This window comes from Procambarus clarkii, chromosome 5, assembly GCF_040958095.1.
Source record: "Procambarus clarkii isolate CNS0578487 chromosome 5, FALCON_Pclarkii_2.0, whole genome shotgun sequence".
Taxonomy (NCBI): Eukaryota; Metazoa; Arthropoda; class Malacostraca; order Decapoda; family Cambaridae; genus Procambarus; species Procambarus clarkii.
Genome location: NC_091154.1, coordinates 9137828 through 9159335, shown reverse-complemented (window position 1 = coordinate 9159335; position 21508 = coordinate 9137828). Strand labels below are relative to the sequence as shown.

Genomic DNA, 21508 nt, shown 5'->3' with positions numbered 1-21508 from the left:
TCTTGACTGTATTTATAATTATTATCTAACAGGGGTACCAACATAGTCACTTAATGCGTACAAAACCTCAGAGCCACTCTATAGATTTGGGTGCTCTATCATTAGTCTAAATTGAGGTACATTAATGACGTTCACCTAATTGTGTTTATGGAGGCTGTGTTCCAGCTCTTTGGTCCCGCCAGGCGTGGAGTCTGGCCCCCACCCCGGTCCTCAATGCTCTGTGCATCACACACACGTGTATATATATATATATATATATATATATATATATATATATATATATATATATATATATATATATATATATATATATATATATATATATATGTCGTACCTAGTAGCCAGAACTCACTTCTCAGCCTACTATTCAAGGCCCGATTTGCCAAATAAGCCAAGTTTTCCTGAATTAATATATTTACTATAATTTTTTTCTTATGAAATGATAAAGCAACCCTTTTCTCTATGTATGAGGTCAATTTTTTTTTATTGGAGTTAAAATTAACGTAGATATATGACCGAACCTAACCAACCCTACCTAACCTAACCTAACCTATATTTATAGGTAAGGTTAGGTTAGGTAGCCAAAAAAAGCTAGGTTAGGTTAGGTTAGGTAGGTTAGGTAGACGAAAAAACATTAATTCATGAAAACTTGGCTTATTAGGCAAATCGGGCCTTGAATAGTAGGCTGAGAAGTGCGTTCTGGCTATTAGGTACGACATATATATATATATATATATATATATATATATATATATATATATATATATATATATATATATATATATATATATATATATAATGAATGGGTTCATTCTACTTTACTCTGATGAAGGCGAATTAGCCGAAAACGCTGTAAGCATTCTCTATTTTTCACTTGTAGTTATTCTGCATACCTACATACTTGGATCAGTGTTTTTGAGTCGTGATGGTCAAGCGGATTAAGGCGTCCTGTGCATACCAGTTGCGTTGCTCCTGACAGTATGGGGTTCGAGTCACTTCTGGGGTGTGAGTTTTCAGTTGCATATAGTCCTGGGGACCATTCAGGCTTATTCGCATTTGTGTTCCTCACGTGTGCCCAAAGAATGAGGTGATTTGATGAAATGCTATGCCCAAGATTACCATCCGAGTGCCGGCGGGGAAGTGCTTCAAATAGCTTCGGCTATCACTTTCTTATGTCCGGTCGTGATGGTCAAGTGGATTAAGGCGTCCTGTACATACCAGTTGCGTTGCTCCTGGCAGTATGGGTTCGAGTCACTTCTGGGGTGTGAGTTTTCAGTTATATATATATATATATATATATATATATATATATATATATATATATATATATATATATATATATATATATATATATATATATATATGTCGTACCTAATAGCCAGAACGCACTTCTATGCCTACTATTCAAGGCCCGATTTGCCTAATAAGCCAAGTTTTCATGAATTAATTGTTTTTCGACTACCTAACCTACCTAACCTAACCTAACCTAACGTTTTCGGCTACCTAACCTAACCTAACCGATAAAGATAGGTTAGGTTAGGTTAGGTAGGGTTGGTTAGGTTTGGTCATATATCTACGTTAATTTTAACTCCAATAAAAAAAAATTGACGTCATACATAATGAAATGGGTAGCTTTATAATTTCATAAGAAAAAAATTAGAGAAAATATACTAATTCATGAAAACTTGGCTTATTAGGCAAATCGGGCCTTGAATAGTAGGCATAGAAGTGCGTTCTGGCTACTAGGTACGACATATATATATATATATATATATATATATATATATATATATATATATATATATATATATATATATATATATATATATATATATATATATATATATATATATATATATATGTGTCGTACCTAGTAGCCAGAACGCACTTCTCAGCCTACAATGCAAGGCCCGATTTGCCTAATAAGCCAAGTTTTCATGAATTAGTTGTTTTTCCACTACCTAACCTACCTAACCTAACCTAACTTTTTTGGTTACCTAACCTAACCTATAAAGATAGGTTAGGTTAGGTTAGGTAGGGTTGGTTAGGTTCGGTCATATATCTACGTTAATTTTAACTCCAATAAAAAAAAATTAACCTCATACATAATGAAATGGGTAGCTTTATCATTTCAAATGAAAAAAATTAGAGAAAATATATTAATTCAGGAAAACTTGGCTTATTAGGCAAATCGGGCCTTGCATAGTAGGCTGAGAAGTGCGTTCTGGCTACTAGGTACGACATATATATATATATATATATATATATATATATATATATATATATATATATATATATATATATATATATATATATATATATATTTATATATATATATATATATATATATATATATATATATATATATATATATATATATATATATAGATTGTATATAGAGGGAGAGGCCTAGGGGACGGACGTGTGGCGGAGGAGCTGCTGCCTTCTCAGCCATTACCCTGAGACATCTTGGCCTCACCGTACCAAGACTCAACCATATTCACCGTGAAAAAAAAGAATACACCAAGCAGACGTGGGAGTGGCCGGAAGTGCCTACTGTGTACCATCTATGTGAGAACTTATCAAAACAGGTGGGTTGGCAGTGTGGAGGCTGGAGTGAGGGGCCAGGATGGACCCTGCAGGCCTCCCATAGTGAGGGGAGGTGGGGGGTGAGTGAGGGGTGTTGTGTGGTCAGGAGTGAGGGGGGGGGGGGTTACGCGGGTGCCAAACAGTGTTTTGTGTTTTTTTCTTTTTTTGAAGGTTTTGTTGAACAAGTTACGTTGTCAGCGATAATTGGCGCAACATATCTATCATATTGTGAGTACATCACACGTGCAGTGAGTCGGATTACAAGTGTGTGATTCATTCATTATTGTGCAGTGATATACGGGGTAATTATACCAGTGTTAGTGTCGCCCTGACCCCCGCCCCCACCCAGCGCCCAGGCCGGGAAGTACCTGCTCTTCCCCCTCCTTCCCACCCCACCACGTCGCCTCCCCACCCACGAGGCCACCTTGCCACCCGCCCATAGAAGCTGGGAGGCTCCCATGTGTGTCTACGCCACCCACCCACCCAATGTATACCCACATATTGTGTAGTGGGTGTATACCCACACTTTGTATAGAGGTGGTATATGTATTACCACTCATCTGAGTAGTAAGTGCCACGGCCAGCTGATCATCCCCCAGCCTCCAACCGCCGCCCACCCTCCAGTCTCCACCCGCCGTCCACCCTCCCGCCCAGCGCCCGCCCAGCGCCCGCCCATGTCGCAGCTCTCAACAGATAGCCAGGCTTCTCCAAGCCAAGATGAGCCATCAAGCAGGGATAGACACGGTAGATGTCAGACGTGTGACAGGGTATGCTATATCCGGTTGAGGGACGATAATGTGCGCATTCATTCCAACAACGGAGTCAGGTGTTTGGGTTCTGGGCGCCCTCCCAGGGAGAACACCAATCAACAGCCCACACCGCCCGTAAGGCAAAACACCTCCCAGACCTTCATTCCCACAGAAAATTTATTAGAAACTATATCAAAGCAACGTCGGCCAGAACCTTGCAACACATCCCTAAAGCAGCCCGCCCCCATGCAGCAGCCAAATTATCTGCCCTCCTGAGAAAGGTCAACGACTCTCCTGGAACGACCCAAGCATGGCACAACCTCCTAATGTTTGGCAACATATGTCTAGCCACCCCTGCAAGGAGAGACAAAACCTTAGCTGCCTCAGTCATCAAAGCTATAAATGATTTTCCCAGGGAGGACAACCAGGTGCGCCTTCCCACTCGCGCGAGAAACACCCACGGCAGGAAGAGCAACAGTGGCATATCCGAGACATAAAAAATCAGAACATCAGTCACCAAGAAAATAGAAGAAGGAAACACTATTGGCGCAATACGAGTCATCACCAGTGAGGACTCAATTGCCGACAGAGATGCCGCAACAGCTCAAGCCCTAAGGGAGAAACACCCACCCAGGGCTCCGCGTGAGGACGACATTGTACAAGTGGGGGCTACCGGAGCAGAACCTCTCTGGGTGGCTGAATCTGTGGTCCATAAAGCAGCCATGTCCTTCCCAACAGGATCAGCAGGTGGGTTCACAGGACTAAAACCCAACCACCTCAAGCAAATGCTCAACCCTGCACTGGGTGACATTGCAAAGAACCTCTTGGTGGAACTAACCAGATTCACCAACACATGTCTAGCTGGCAACATACCAGCGTCCATAAGACCTATCTTTTTTGGAGCATCTCTCTGTGCTCTAAAGAAAAAGGATGGAGGGATCAGGCCAATAGCTGTGGGCAATTCTCTCCGGCGTCTCGTCGCAAAGGCAGCCGCAAGAACAGTTAGTGATGCAGCGGCCAACATGCTGAAGCCAAAACAGCTCTGGTTTGGCATTCCACAAGGGTGTGAGGCGGCAGCCCATGCAGCTCGAGCCTTCATCGCCAACATCACAGACGAAAAGGCCCTTATCAAGCTAGATTTCAAAAATGCCTTCAATTTGGTGCGGAGGGATGCTGTACTCCGTGCGGTTCATAGTCATTTCCCTTCCCTCTACCCTTTTGTACATTCATGCTACAGTATGGATCTTAAGCTACTTTTTGGCGAACATGAAATTGACTCGCGAGAAGGCGTCCAACAGGGTGACCCCCTTGCTCCTCTCCTTTTCTGCTTAGTCATCAAACAAGTCACAGAGGTCCTGTCCAGCGAGCTTAACATCTGGTTCTTGGATGATGGTACCCTAGCTGGTTCCCAAGACTCCCTCCTGGAGGACATCAGAAAAATCCAGGAGCAAGGTGCAGTTTTAGGCCTCACCCTGAACCCTTCTAAATGTGAAATAATATGTTCCAACCAGGGCATCGTAGAGAGAATAGAGGGTCTTCTGCCAAATATCCATAAAACTAAACCTGAAGACAGCACACTCCTAGGAGCTCCCCTGGGGTTGAAAGCCATCGATGAGGTCCTTGATAAGAAAATCGCCGACCTCAAGAGGATGGATGAGAGGATTGAGGATATTGATGCTCATGATGCACTCTACCTCATCACCAGATGTCTGTCCCTCCCCAGGTTAACCTACTTTCTGAGGTGTTCACCATCTTACAGTAGCCAAAAACTAAGTGAGTATGACCGGTTACTGAAATCAATGCTAGAAAAAGCCCTTAACCTCTCTCTCGATGACCTACAGTGGAAACAAGCCTCTCTTCCCGTAAGACTTGGGGGCCTTGGAGTTCGAACAGCAACGCAAATCGCTGTTCCAGCCTTCCTGTCCTCCTTATCAGCATCCGACGACCTTGTGAAGGAAATTCTACCTGCCCACTTACATCAGCTGGCAGGTGTACATGATCCCAATTTTACACGCTGTGCCACAGAGTGGGCCTCTCGTGCAGGCCAATCACCTCAACCACCATCCCCAAAAGCCCACAAGCAATCCAGCTGGGATGGCCCCATTGTAGACCAAGTTGCTGCAGAGTGCCTGGGTGCTGCAACAACACAAAACGACATTGCTCGCCTCACAGCAGTAGCAGCACCACATGCAGGGGATTTCCTGTTAGCAACCCCAATGTCGGCAACTGGCACGCGTCTCACACCACACGCCCTCCGAATTGCTGTGGCCCTCCGCCTTGCTGCCCCAATCCACACCAGATATAGGTGTATTTGCGGCGAGGTGGTGGCTGACAGGTACGGCCACCATGGCCTACTCTGCCAAAGCACAGGGCGATGGCACTCGAGGCACAATGAAGTTAACGACATCATCAAGAGGAGCCTCACCACAGCTGGATGCCCAGCTGAAAGAGAGCCCCGTTACCTAACGCCCCGTAACTCTGATGCTCTTATTGGTCGCCCGGATGGTATCACAGTGAACCCCTGGAAGAATGGCAAGCAGTTGGTATGGGACTACACGTGCGTATCAACCCTGGCTAACACCTACATTGACCTCAGTGTTGCACAACCAGGTGGTGCTGCCACCTACAGGGAAGCAGCCAAATCCCGTAAGTATAGAGAACTGGATCACCACTATAATTTTGTCCCTATTGCTTCTGAGACACTCGGCGCCTGGGGTAAAAGTGCTACCAGTTTTTCGAAGGAACTGGGTTCTAGGCTCATTGAAACAACAAGGTACCCTAGAGCTGCCAGCTTTCTTTTCCAGTGCCTCAGCGTGGCGATACAGAGGGGAAATGCGCACTGCATCCAGGGTTCCTGCCCGCCATCTGAGGAGCTGGAGGAACTCGACAACCTATGATAACCATCTTTGTACCCTATATATAACTCCTTTTTTGTAACAAAGTTCAAATAAAGCAAATATATATGTGTACATACAAAAGAATGGGGGTGGTAGAAGAAGATAATATTAGTGTTCAGTGAGAAACCACAAGGTCTCCTCTGAATACTCTTTATTTTCTTCTCCCAGGCTATGGGTCCCCACATTGGCACCAGAGATGGTACCCTCACAAACTTGTATATATATATATATATATATATATATATATATATATATATATATATATATATATATATATATATATATATATATATATATATATATATATATAATATAGTAGGCTTCTATCAGTCACAAAAATGTATGGGGTAGCGCTCTGGTTGTCGATTTGAGTGGTCTTTCCAGGGCACAAAGCCACGGTAGGTTGATATGGAGGAGAAACTGTTACCCAGGCAGCAGGTCCTCCTCTCTCCATGGCGCCGAAAGTCTCCAATGGAAAGGCAAACACCGATACGATTGGTTCCAGCACCGTCTCAGGAACTGAGAGTTCCGGATTTGACCTCGATATTGGTGAACGAAGGCACAGGGACTCCAAACCCGGAGATCGCCGTTGTCGGGCCGAAGAAGGACCACCCCAGCAAGTACAACCCAACCTCCTGAAGCAGAGTCTGGCCCGCACGACCCTCAGGAGGTGAACGTCCCGGCCCCGCACCTACAGGTTCCAGACAGAGATCGTCACAGCCCTCTTTCACCCGAGGCCGGCTTACCCAGCCACTTGGGCTGGACGGTAGAGCGACGGTCTCGCTTCATGCAGGTCGGCGTTCAATCCCCGACCGCCCAAGTGGTTGGGCATCATTCCTTTCCCCCTTTCCATCCCAAATCCTTATCCTGACCCCTTCCAAGTGCTATATAGTCGTAATGACTTGGCGCTTTCCCCCCTGATAGTTCCCTTCCCGAATCCGGCTTCCTTCAAGACCAAGCAGAAGGAAGAGTGATAATTATTATTATAATAATTATTGTATTTAATCATTTTCACTATATTCATATAGTGTTAATTGGAGTCTTAATTCATCGACAAAAGTCGATGAATTTTTCTGGCTTCAAATTAAACCCAAACCAGAAATGTGAAAATAAAGACAATTGGCGGTGGATTGGTTGGTCCTGAACCATCATTAGGTCGTGCTAATGGTCCAGGATGAACCCTAATATCATTATTGCCTCTGATTGTCAGGTTTGTGGTTTGGGTCTAAGTATCAGCCCAGTTATTGCCATTAATTGTTGCATATTCCAGATTGTATAACTTATAATAACGATTCAATTTTTTTATAGTTTAATGTAAATGGAAAAAGGTCCCTGATACATGTTATGAGCTGAGTACTGGGCACTGGGCACTGGGTATAAGGACAAGACTGCAAAGTCTCTATTTCATTGCCCAAATAACAGCTGCAAGTTGCAACATCTGCCCAGCTTTGGGTTTGAACAAGCATATTTTATTGAACAAGTATATTTTATACTCTGGTATTGTGGACACAGCATTCTCTTAGTAACTTTGTGCTATAAACATAATAACTGGAGAAGGTTGCTTTTCTCATGCTACATGATTGTGTTTTGAAGATATATTGTGCATCTTTTTTGTTTGCAAGTTATCTCTGAACTTCTTGATCTGTGTGACGGTGTTGAATATTTTTGGGCAGTTCTTCTGTGAGGTTTTGTCAACGATCGAGCCATCTCCGGGGTGCAGGGGTGCCCCCTTACTGAGCTTGTTCCAAAGGTGGATTGCAACAGTATTTTGAGGCCAAGTCTTAGAACTGCCACCACCAGATACGAAGAACTCTTCCCATTGACTCCAGTAGATCGGGTAGAAGGTGGAGGGAGCTGTGGAAACATTACTACCATGAGCGGCCGGATATATTAGCAGTAAGACTGAACGGTAAACATGTACTATACCAAGTGTGCTATCAACTATTTCCCAACAACAGGGAAACCATTATTAATGTCTTGCATGACTATATGTCAGCGATGTTTGCATGCACTTCGAGGTCCAAGCCCCATAGTGAATGAGGGTTACGTCCACTTACCCAATATTACGAGATCCTTGCACTTGTGAATGTCAGCAATGTTCTGGATGTTGCAAGCCTTCCTCACCACCCTCTGGAAGACTCCTGGACCGTTATAGGCCCAAACATTGCCCCGAAAGTGTTCCGTCAGCTCCCTGATGGCCTCTTCACACAGCCAGTGATCCTTAGGGAGTCTGAGGAGATATTTCATGGATTTAAAACAGGAACCTGCAGAGATCTGTCAAGATCTTCATAATTAATACCATTATATACACAAATTTACAGATTTGCATACCTCTAAATGTTAACAAGTGGCTCATCTTGATGAGCCACTTGACGACGTTTCAGTACGTCCTGAATCATTATCAAGTCGACTGTCACAACCAACTTGATAATGATCCAAGACGGAGCGAAACGTCGTCATCTCCTCATCTTCTGGTGTGTGGTTTGCTAGTATTATATCATTACACACTTGTGTGATGTCCATGGAATACGTGGCACTTTGAGGCTATAAGGGTAGTAACAGAAGGCTGATACCTTATATCATATATTCCAACCATTAACCCTACAAAGAAATATTAAAATATGTCGCAGATGTTTTGATGTTATAAAAACCTGGAGGGATGAACAACATAACTACTTATTTCGAATACGAACTTGAAGGCACTGTTGGTGAGGTAGTCCAAGCGTTCACTTCCAACCCATGACTCGCCGGAAGGCAAGGGTGCCATTGTCCACACGTCCAAGTCAAGGTAAATGCCTCCCACAGAGCACACCACACCAAGACGTAGCGCATCCGACAAATTGATTCCAGGCCAGTCTGTTGAGACAGAGACTTGTAAAACTAGTGCTAACTCTAGCGTAGTCTGTTGAGACAGAGACGTGTAAAACTACTGCTAACTCTAGTGTAGTCTGTTGAGACAGAGACGTGTAAAACTACTGCTAACTCTAGCGTAGTCTGTTGAGACAGAGACGTGTAAAACTACTGCTAACTCTAGCGTAGTCTGTCGAGACAGACGTGTAAAACTACTGCTAACTCTAGCGTAGTCTGTTGAGACAGACGTGTAAAACTAGTGCTAACTCTAACGTAGTCTGTTGAGACAGACGTGTAAAACTACTGCTAACTCAAGCGTAGTCTGTTAAGACAGAGACGTATAAACTACCGCTAACTCTAGCGTAGTCTGTTGAGACAGAGACGTATAAACTACCGCTAACTCTAGCGTAGTCTGTTGAGACAGAGACGTATAAACTACCGCTAACTCTAGCATAGTCTGCTGAAACAGACATACATAATTCTAACAGGGAGAGGAAGCCTGTGTATATATACGATATATACCTTAGGCTTGTATTAAGGTCCCTTCCCCAAGGTTGAATTACTGACTTGAGTCAGGATGCAACCCACAACAGTTGCATAACTCCCGGGAGCCTCTTTACTGTTAGGAGAACAAGTGTTAAGTGAAAGGAAACGAACCCATTTCTGTCTCGCCTGGGAATTGAACCCAGGATCCCCTATTGTGGGTCTAGAACGAAGCCAGCTATACCACAACCCCCCCCCCCCCCACACCACACCTCCTTCCATCAATAAACACACAATAGCCTGGGGTGTTGGCTATACATATGTAAAACTAATTGGTCTGTTGGAGATACATATGTAAGATTAATTGGTCTGTTGGAGATACATATGTAAGATTAATTGGTCTGTTGGAGATACATATGTAAGATTAATTGGTCTGTTTGAGATACATATGTAAGATTAATTGGTCTGTTGGAGATACATATGTAAGATTAATTGGTCTGTTGGAGATACATATGTAAGATTAATTGGTCTGTTGGAGATACATATGTAAGATTAATTGGTCTGTTGGAGATACATATGTAAGATTAATTGGTCTGTTGGAGATACATATGTAAGATTAATTGGTCTGTTGAAGATACTTATGTAAGAATAATTGGTCTGTTGGAGATACATATGTAAGATTAATTGGTCTGTTGGAGATACATATGTAAGATTAATTGGTCTGTTGGAGATACATATGTAAGATTAATTGGTCTGTTGGAGATACTTATGTAAGAATAATTGGTTTGTTGGACACATGTAGAATTAATGTTAAAAAGATGGGGTTCTGAGGTTCTTAACTTTCAGAAATAAAGAGCTAACAGCCAATGTCCTGGGAATAAAAACTATTATTTGTTTAGCCTCTACTGTTCTTATCTTCTATTATCTTCTACCGGGAAATTTCTGCAAGCATTCCTGATAGCTAAGATTTGTTGGGAATAAGATATGCATGTGCTTTGTTTTGATATATATAAATACTCTAATATAAGCATATACACTATGTTCAAAATATGTAATATAAGCATATACACTATGTTCAAAATATGTAATATAAGCATATACACTATGTTCAAAATATGTAATATAAGCATATACACTATGTTCAAAATATGTAATATAAGCATATATACACCAGGTTCAAAATGTGTAATATAAGCATATACACTATGTTCAAAATGTGTAATATAAGCATATACACTATGTTCAAAATATGTAATATAAGCATATATACACCAGGTTCAAAATGTGTAATATAAGCATATACAGTATGTTCAAAATATGTAATATAAGCATATACAGTATGTTCAAAATATGTAATATAAGCATATATACACTATGTTCAAAATGTGTAATATACTGTACATATAGAGTATTAGGGTGAGCTGTAATATCACCTCATACCTGATCCATTACCTCATACCAACACTACTGTATCACCGCCCCCTCATACCAACACTACTGTATCACCGCCCCTCATACCAACACTACTGTATCACCGCCCCCTCATACCAACACTACTGTATCACCGCCCCTCATACCAACACTACTGTATCACCGCCCCTCATACCAACACTACTGTATCACCGCCCCCTCATACCAACACTACTGTATCACCGCCCCCTCATACCAACACTACTGTATCACCGCCCCTCATACCAACACTACTGTATCACCGCCCCCTCATACCAACACTACTGTATCACCGCCCCCTCATACCAACACTGCTGTATCACCGCCCCCTCATACCAACACTACTGTATCACCGCCCCTCATACCAACACTACTGTATCACCGCCCCCTCATACCAACACTACTGTATCACCGCCCCCTCATACCAACACTACTGTATCATCGCCCCCTCATACCAACACTACTGTATCACCGCCCCCTCATACCAACACTACTGTATCACCGCCCCCTCATACCAACACTACTGTATCACCGCCCCCTCATACCAACACTACTGTATCACCGCCCCCTCATACCAACACTACTGTATCACCGCCCCTCATACCAACACTACTGTATCACCGCCCCCTCATACCAACACTACTGTATCACCGCCCCTCATACCAACACTACTGTATCACCGCCCCCTCATACCAACACTACTGTATCACCGCCCCTCATACCAACACTACTGTATCACCGCCCCCTCATACCAACACTACTGTATCACCGCCCCCTCATACCAACACTACTGTATCACCGCCCCTCATACCAACACTACTGTATCACCGCCCCCTCATACCAACACTACTGTATCACCGCCCCCTCATACCAACACTACTGTATCACCGCCCCCTCATACCAACACTACTGTATCACCGCCCCCTCATACCAACACTACTGTATCACCGCCCCCTCATACCAACACTACTGTATCACCGCCCCTCATACCAACACTACTGTATCACCGCCCCCTCATACCAACACTACTGTATCACCGCCCCCTCATACCAACACTACTGTATCACCGCCCCTCATACCAACACTACTGTATCACCGCCCCCTCATACCAACACTACTGTATCACCGCCCCCTCATACCAACACTACTGTATCACCGCCCCCTCATACCAACACTACTGTATCACCGCCCCCTCATACCAACACTACTGTATCACCGCCCCCTCATACCAACACTACTGTATCACCGCCCCCTCATACCAACACTACTGTATCACCGCCCCCTCATACCAACACTACTGTATCACCGCCCCCTCATACCAACACTACTGTATCACCGCCCCTCATACCAACACTACTGTATCACCGCCCCCTCATACCAACACTACTGTATCACCGCCCCCTCATACCAACACTACTGTATCACCGCCCCCTCATACCAACACTACTGTATCACCGCCCCCTCATACCAACACTACTGTATCACCGCCCCCTCATACCAACACTACTGTATCACCGCCCCCTCATACCAACACTACTGTATCACCGCCCCCTCATACCAACACTACTGTATCACCGCCCTCTCATACCAACACTACTGTATCACCGCCCCCTCATACCAACACTACTGTATCACCGCCCCCTCATACCAACACTACTGTATCACCGCCCCCTCATACCAACACTACTGTATCACCGCCCCCTCATACCAACACTACTGTATCACCGCCCCCTCATACCAACACTACTGTATCACCGCCCCTCATACCAACACTACTGTATCACCGCCCCCTCATACCAACACTACTGTATCACCGCCCCCTCATACCAACACTACTGTATCATCGCCCCCTCATACCAACACTACTGTATCACCGCCCCCTCATACCAACACTACTGTATCACCGCCCCCTCATACCAACACTACTGTATCACCGCCCCCTCATACCAACACTACTGTATCACCGCCCCCTCATACCAACACCATCACAATGGTCAAGTATTTATTTACCACGTGACCCACAAACTCAACATCCGAGTATCATTGCCATTCACCACACTCATCGTCACCCTTCCACCTACCGCTCCACGTCACCCTTCCACCTACCGCTCCTCGTCACCCTTCCACCTACTGCTCCACGTCACCCTTCCACTCCTCGTCACCCTTCCACCTACTGCTCCACGTCACCCTTCCACTCCTCGTCACCCTTCCACCTACTGCTCCACGTCACCCTTCCACCTACTGCTCCTCGTCACCCTTCCACCTACCGCTCCACGTCACCCTTCCACCTACCGCTCCACGTCACCCTTCCACTTACCACTCCATGTCACCCTTCCACCTACCGCTCCACGTCACCCTTCCACCTACCGCTCCACGTCACCCTTCCACCTACCACTCCATGTCACCCTTCCACCTACCGCTCCACGTCACCCTTCCACCTACCACTCCATGTCACCCTTCCACCTACCGCTCCACGTCACTCTTCCACCTACCACTCCAAGTCACCCTTCCACCTACCGCTCCTCGTCACCCTTCCACCTACCACTCCAAGTCACCCTTCTACTTACTGCTCCACGTCACCCTTCCACCTACCGCTCTTTGTCCACTCCATCCCTCGGAGCCACTTGCCGAGTCGTCCTGTACCCTCCATGATGGTGTCAACATCCAGCCTGGAGATGTGGATGTTGCTGTAGGAGGCGAGGGCGTGGATGATGGCATCTGTGCCCCCTACGTGGGTGGACGTGAGGGCTAGGTGGACCTGGTGGTCGGGGTGGTGGACTGCTGCGCTCTCTACTGCACACGCCTGTCATGTTATTGAAGAAAATATTATTGAGCACCTGTGAAGAGAGGGTAGACTGAATGCTAATGTTTGGGGGGATTAATTAGATTGGTAATACACGTGTTACTCGGTGAGTCAGGTTGTGCATTGGAGGCACCGAGTAACACGGTGCCAACCAACACCACCACCAGACACCAACCAACACCACCACCAGACACCAACCAACACCACCACCAAACACCAACCATCACCACCACCAGACACCAACCAACACCACCACCAGACACCAACCAACACCACCACCAGACACCAACCAACACCACCACCAGACACCAACCAACACCACCACCAGACACCAACCAACACCACCACCAGACACCAACCAACACCACCACCAGACACCAACCATCACCACCACCAGACACCAATCAACACCACCACCAGACACCAACCAACACCACCACCAGACACCAACCAACACCACCACCAAACACCAACCACCACCACCACCAGACACCAACCATCACCACCACCACCACCAGACACCAACCAACACCACCACCAGACACCAACCAACACCACCACCAGACACCAACCAACACCACCACCAGACACCAACCAACACCACCACCAGACACCAACCAACACCACCACCAGACACCAACCAACACCACCACCAGACACCAACCAACACCACCACCAGACACCAACCAACACCACCACCAGACACCAACCATCACCACCACCAGACACCAACCATCACCACCACCAGACACCAACCATCACCACCACCAGACACCAACCATCACCACCACCACCACCAGACACCAACCAACACCACCACCAGACACCAACCAACACCACCACCAGACACCAACCAACACCACCACCAGACACCAACCAACACCACCACCACCACCAGACACCAACCACCACCACCACCACCACCAGACACCAACCAACACCACCACCACCACCAGACACCAACCAACACCACCACCACCACCAGACACCAACCAACACCACCACCAGACACCAACCAACACCACCACCAGACACCAACCATCACCACCACCAGACACCAACCATCACCACCACCAGACACCAACCAACACCACCACCAGACACCAACCAACACCACCACCAGACACCAACCAACACCACCACCAAACACCAACCATCACCACCACCAGACACCAACCAACACCACCACCAGACACCAACCAACACCACCACCAGACACCAACCAACACCACCACCAGACACCAACCACCACCACCACCAGACACCAACCATCACCACCACCAGACACCAACCATCACCACCACCACCACCACCAGACACCAACCAACACCCCCACCAGACACCAACCATCACCACCACCAGACACCAACCATCACCACCACCAGACACCAACCATCACCACCACCAGACACCAACCATCACCACCACCAGACACCAACCACCACCACCACCAGACACCAACCATCACCACCACCAGACACCAACCATCACCACCACCAGACACCAACCAACACCACCACCAGACACCAACCATCACCACCACCAGACACCAACCAACACCACCACCAGACACCAACCAACACCACCACCAGACACCAACCATCACCACCACCAGACACCAACCATCACCACCACCACCACCAGACACCAACCAACACCACCACCAGACACCAACCATCACCACCACCAGACACCAACCATCACCACCACCAGACACCAACCATCACCACCACCACCACCAGACACCAACCAACACCACCACCAGACACCAACCACCACCACCACCAAACACCAACCATCACCACCACCACCACCAGACACCAACCAACACCACCACCAGACACCAACCATCACCACCACCAGACACCAACCATCACCACCACCACCACCAGACACCAACCAACACCCCCACCAGACACCAACCAACACCACCACCAGACACCAACCAACACCCCCACCAGACACCAACCAACACCACCACCAGACACCAACCAACACCCCCACCAGACACCAACCAACACCACCACCAGACACCAACCAACACCCCCACCAGACACCAACCAACACCACCACCAGACACCAACCATCACCACCACCAGACACCAACCAACACCACCACCAGTCACCAACCAACACCACCACCAGACACCAACCATCACCACCACCAGACACCAACCATCACCACCACCAGACACCAACCATCACCACCACCAGACACCAACCATCACCACCACCAGACACCAACCACCACCACCACCAGACACCAACCATCACCACCACCACCACCAGACACCAACCAAAACCACCACCAAACACCAACCATCACCACCACCAGACACCAACCAACACCACCACCTGACACCAACCAACACCCCCACCAGACACCAACCAATACCCCCACCAGACACCAACCAACACCACCACCAGACACCAACCAACACCACCACCAGACACCAACCAATACCCCCACCAGACACCAACCAACACCACCACCAGACACCAACCATCACCACCACCAGACACCAACCACCACCACCACCAGACACCAACCATCACCACCACCAGACACCAACCATCACCACCACCAGACACCAACCATCACCACCACCAGACACCAACCAACACCACCACCAGACACCAACCAACACCACCACCAGACACCACCACCAGACACCAACCAACACCACCACCAGACACCAACCATCACCACCACCAAACACCAACCAACACCACCACCAGACACCAACCACCACCACCACCAGACACCAACCATCACCACCACCAGACACCAACCAACACCACCACCAGACACCAACCAACACCACCACCAGACACCAACCATCACCACCACCAGACACCAACCATCACCACCACCAGACACCAACCAACACCACCACCAGACACCAACCATCACCACCACCAGACACCAACCAACACCACCACCAGACACCAACCAACACCACCACCAGACACCAACCAATACCCCCACCAGACACCAACCATCACCACCACCAAACACCAACCAACACCGCTCCACCCACCATCTTAGCATTAAGGGCCGACGAACACATTGTCTCCAGAAAGAAGATGTTCTTGTCGCTGGAAGAAGCTGTGAAATTGGGCAGCCTGACGGGGAAGGGCGGGGTGGTGGTGTTGGCCTGTAGGGTGCAGGCCGCCGCCCGCCACCCACCCTCGCCCTCCCCGCCCTCCACGCCCATCACTGCGTCTGGAGCGAAGTAGTCTTCGTAGTCGACCACCACCGCTGGAAGACTCAGGTAAGTCCTGCCGTCTGTCGTAAATAATGTATAGTTATAACAATAACCAATTTCTGCATAAAGTTCAGGCATGTGAACCCATGACTGTGTGAGACTGAACTCATGTCCTGAGGACCTGCTTTCATTTGAACCAAGAGTAGGCCTATACTGCTTACTTTAGCAATCATTGAAGCAAGGGTAGGCCTATACAGCTTACTTTAGCTATCAATGAAGGAAGGGTAGGCCTATACAGCTTACTTTAGCAATCAATGAAGGAAGGGTAGGCCTATACAGCTTACGTCAATGAAGTAGGTTAGGCCTATGCAGCCTACTTTAACTATCAATGAAGGCATATACAACTTACTTTAACCAATAATTTGATTCACACTGGGAGCCAAGATTCACACTGGGAGCCAAGATTCACACTGGGAGCCAAGATTCACACTGGGAGTCAAGATTCACACTGGGAGCCAAGATTCACACTGGTAACCAAGATTCACACTGGGAGCCAAGATTCACACTTGGAGCCAAGATTCACACTGGGAGCCAAGATTCACACTGGGAGCCAAGATTCACACTGGTAACCAAGATTCACACTGGGAGCCAAGATTCACACTGGGAGCCAAGATTCACACTGGGAACCAAGATTCACACTGGGAGCCAAGATTCACACTGGGAGCCAAGATTCACACTGGGAGCCAAGTATCAATAACTTTTGTCTAATCAAAGCCTATTGGAAAGCTTTCTAACTTTAGCCAAAAGCCGGAAGCTTAATCTGGCTTTATGAACTTTACCATAAGTCAAGATAAATTACAATATTACTCAGGAACTCAAGTGTTCCAGTTATTACTCACCAGGTAACATGTTCACAGGACTCTGTGATGTTGAGACATACTCACATGCGTATGTCTGTCCCTGAGACATACTCACATGAGTATGTCTGTCACTGAGACATACTCACATGAGTATGTCTGTCCCTGAGACATACTCACATGAGTATGTCTGTCCCTGAGACATACTCACATGAGAATGTCTGTCCCTGAGACATACTCACATGAGAATGTCTGTCCCTGAGACATACTCACATGAGAATGTCTGTCCCTGAGACATACTCACATGAGAATGTCTGTCCCTGAGACATACTCACATGAGAATGTCTGTCCCTGAGACATACTCACATGAGTATGTCTGTCCCTGAGACATATTCAGGAGGCCACACTCACCAATCAGGATCTGGATCACCAGCAGGAGAAGCACCAGGGCGGCCAGACTGCCGCCCACCACCGCCCGCGAGCACACCCGCACCCGCACCATGCTGCACACGCCCATGCCACGCCCACAGCAACGCCCACCACACCCGCCTTCCAGGTTTTGACGCTGGCCCCCCCTGTGGGTTACTCCACTCGAATACACTTGTTATCTCCACTCGAGAATCGAGTGAAAAAAATCCGGAGGGGACAATGCTCTGCGGCTCAAGTGAACCAGAGGGCTAATTCCTAGATCAGTAATTTTCAACGAGGTTTCTGCAAGAAATATATAGCAAAGTAACAAAAAAAAGTAAATTTTCATCATTCAAATATAATTGTAATACAAAAAAATATCTTCAGCCCACTCTCACTGGTGATGCACTTCACGACACTGGAAGACAGAAGAGTAAAGGGAGACATGATCACTACCTACAAAATTCTCAGAGGACTTGACAAGGTAGGTAAGGATTAGCTCTTTAACACGGGCGGGATAGGAACAAGGGGACACAGGTGGAAACTGAGTACCCACATGACCCACTGGGACGTTAGAAAGAACTTTTTCCGCGCAGAGTAGTTAACAGTTGGAATGTATTAGGCAGTGATGTGGTGGAGGCTGACTCCATACAAAGTTTCAAATGTAGATATGATAGAGCCCAATAGGCTCAGGAATCTGACCATCAGTTGATTGACAGTTGAGAGGCGGGACCAAAGAGCCAGAGCTCAACCCCCGCAAGCACAACTAGGTGAGTACTACATGACCCTAGAGCCCTAGGTGGGGACCTTGAAAAGCCTAAGTATAGCCATAAAATATCCTCAAACACACACACACACACACACACACACAATCAAGCTTAACAAACCTCATAACTCCTCCACGTGGAATGTGAAAAAATCGCGAAATTTAGAGATAACACCATTGATAGTGTCCAAGAATTGTGTAAGTACTTAATTCATAATGATGTGCTGCCAGGAATCTTAGCCAAGTATCCAAAATTTGCTTATTGTAGGTGCAGCCTGTACATGACTGTAAAGCTGCCGCCCAGTTGGGTGGGTGTGCAGCACATGACTGTAAAGCTGCCGCCCAGTTGGGTGGGTGTGGAGTACATGACTGTAAAGCTGCCGCCCAGTTGGGTGGGTGTGGAGCACATGACTGTAAAGCTGCCGCCCAGTTGGGTGGGTGTGGAATACATGACTGTAAAGCTGCCGCCCAGTTGGGTGGGTGTGGAGCACATGACTGTAAAGCTGCCTCCCAGTTGGGTGGGTGTGGAATACATGACTGTAAAGCTGCCGCCCAGTTGGGTGGGTGTGGAGCACATGACTGTAAAGCTGCCTCCCAGTTGGGTGGGTGTGGAGCACATGACTGTAAAGCTGCCGCCCAGTTGGGTGGGTGTGGAGCACATGACTGTAAAGCTGCCGCCCAGTTGGGTGGGTGTGGAGCACATGACTGAAGCTGCCGCCCAGTTGGGTGGGTGTGGAGCACATGACTGAAGCTGCCGCCCAGTTGGGTGGGTGTGGAGCACATGACTGTAAAGCTGCCGCCCAGTTGGGTGGGTGTGGAGCACATGACTGTAAAGCTGCCGCCCAGTTGGGTGGGTGTGGAGCACATGACTGTAAAGCTGCCGCCCAGTTGGGTGGGTGTGGAGCACATGACTGTAAAGCTGCCGCCCAGTTGGGTGGGTGTGGAGCACATGACTATAAAGCTGCCGCCCAGTTGGGTGGGTGTGGAGCACATGACTGTAAAGCTGCCGCCCAGTTGGGTGGGTGTGGAGCACATGACAGTAAAGCTGCCGCCCAGTTGGGTGGGTGTGGAGCACATGACTATAAAGCTGCCGCCCAGTTGGGTGGGTGTGGAGCACATGACTGTAAAGCTGCCGCCCAGTTGGGTGGGTGTGGAGCACAAGACTGTAAAGCTGCTGCCCAGTTGGGTGGGTGTGGAGCACATGACTGTAAAGCTGCCGCCCAGTTGGGTGGGTGTGCAGCACATGACTGTAAAGCTGCCGCCCAGTTGGGTGGGTGTGGAGCACATGACTGTAAAGCTGCCGCCCAGTTGGGTGGGTGTGGAGCACAAGACTGTAAAGCTGCCGCCCAGTTGGGTGGGTGTGGTGCACATGACTGTAAAGCTGCCGCCCAGTTGGGTGGGTGTGGAGCACATGACTATAAAGCTGCCGCCCAGTTGGGTGGGTGTGGGGCACATGACTGTAAAGCTGCCGCCCAGTTGGGTGGGTGTGGAGCACATGACTGTAAAGCTGCCGCCCAGTTGGGTGGGTGTGGAGCACATGACTGTAAAGCTGCCGCCCAGTTGGGTGGGTGTGGAGCACATGACTGTAAAGCTGCCGCCCAGTTGGGTGGGTGTGGAGCACATGACTGTAAAGCTGCCGCCCAGTTGGGTGGGTGTGGGGCACATGACTGTAAAGCTGCCGCCCAGTTGGGTGGGTGTGGAGCACATGACTGTAAAGCTGCCGCCCAGTTGGGTGGGTGTGGGGCACATGACTGTAAAGCTGCCGCCCAGTTGGGTGGGTGTGGAGCACATGACTGTAAAGCTGCCGCCCAGTTGGGTGGGTGTGGAGCACATGACTGTAAAGCTGCCGCCCAGTTGGGTGGGTGTGGAGCACCTGACTGTAAAGCTGCCGCCCAGTTGGGTGGGTGTGGAGCACATGACAGTAAAGCTGCCGCCCAGTTGGGTGGGTGTGGAGCACATGACTGTAAAGCTGCCGCCCAGTTGGGTGGGTGTGGGGCACATGACTGTAAAGCTGCCGCCCAGTTGGGTGGGTGTGGAGCACATGACTGTAAAGCTGCCGCCCAGTTGGGTGGGTGTGGAGCACATGACTGTAAAGCTGCCGCCCAGTTGGGTGGGTGTGGAGCACATGACTGTAAAGCTGCCGCCCAGTTGGGTGGGTGTGGAGCACATGACTGTAAAGCTGCCGCCCAGTTGGGTGGGTGTGGAGCACATGACTGTAAAGCTGCCGCCCAGTTGGGTGGGTGTGGAGCAAGACTAGTAACTGTGTGACTCACCATAGATGTAAAGTGCCTTGTATAGTGACTGTTGTGAGCCTCTTGTTGAATCACTTGTGACACAAAGATTATTGATGTGTGTATTTGTGTGGGTGATTAAATATGTATGTGTGTGTGTATGCATATATGTATATGTATGTGTGTGTGTATGCATATATGTATATGTATGTGTGTG

General features: G+C 47.9%; 1 protein-coding gene across 1 annotated transcript; it reads right to left on the bottom strand.

The window, feature by feature from the left end:
• Positions 1-7527: 7527 nt before the first annotated feature.
• On the bottom strand, positions 7528-18593 carry LOC123761833 (lactosylceramide 4-alpha-galactosyltransferase). Its single transcript, XM_045748056.2, has 6 exons — positions 18298-18593; positions 16862-17109; positions 13610-13820; positions 8929-9091; positions 8293-8465; positions 7528-8089 (listed from the first exon to the last, which is right to left on the bottom strand). The coding sequence occupies exons 1-6, from the start codon at positions 18401-18403 to the stop codon at positions 7803-7805; spliced, it is 1188 nt and encodes a 395-aa protein (XP_045604012.1). The 5' UTR covers positions 18404-18593; the 3' UTR covers positions 7528-7802.
• Between the last annotated feature and the right edge of the window lie 2915 nt (positions 18594-21508).

What these genes read in the sequence shown, in the direction of transcription:
- LOC123761833 (XM_045748056.2), bottom strand. Translation starts at nt 18,403, where the DNA reads ATGGGCGTGTGCAGCATGGTGCGGGTGCGGGTGTGCTCGCGGGCGGTG. An exon ending in GGTGATCCAGATCCTGATTG is followed by an intron (nt 17,110 to 18,297) that starts GTGAGTGTGGCC and finishes TATTTACGACAG; the next exon opens with ACGGCAGGACTTACCTGAGT. An exon ending in CTCACCAACAGTGCCTTCAA is followed by an intron (nt 8,466 to 8,928) that starts GTTCGTATTCGA and finishes ATATCTCCTCAG; the next exon opens with ACTCCCTAAGGATCACTGGC.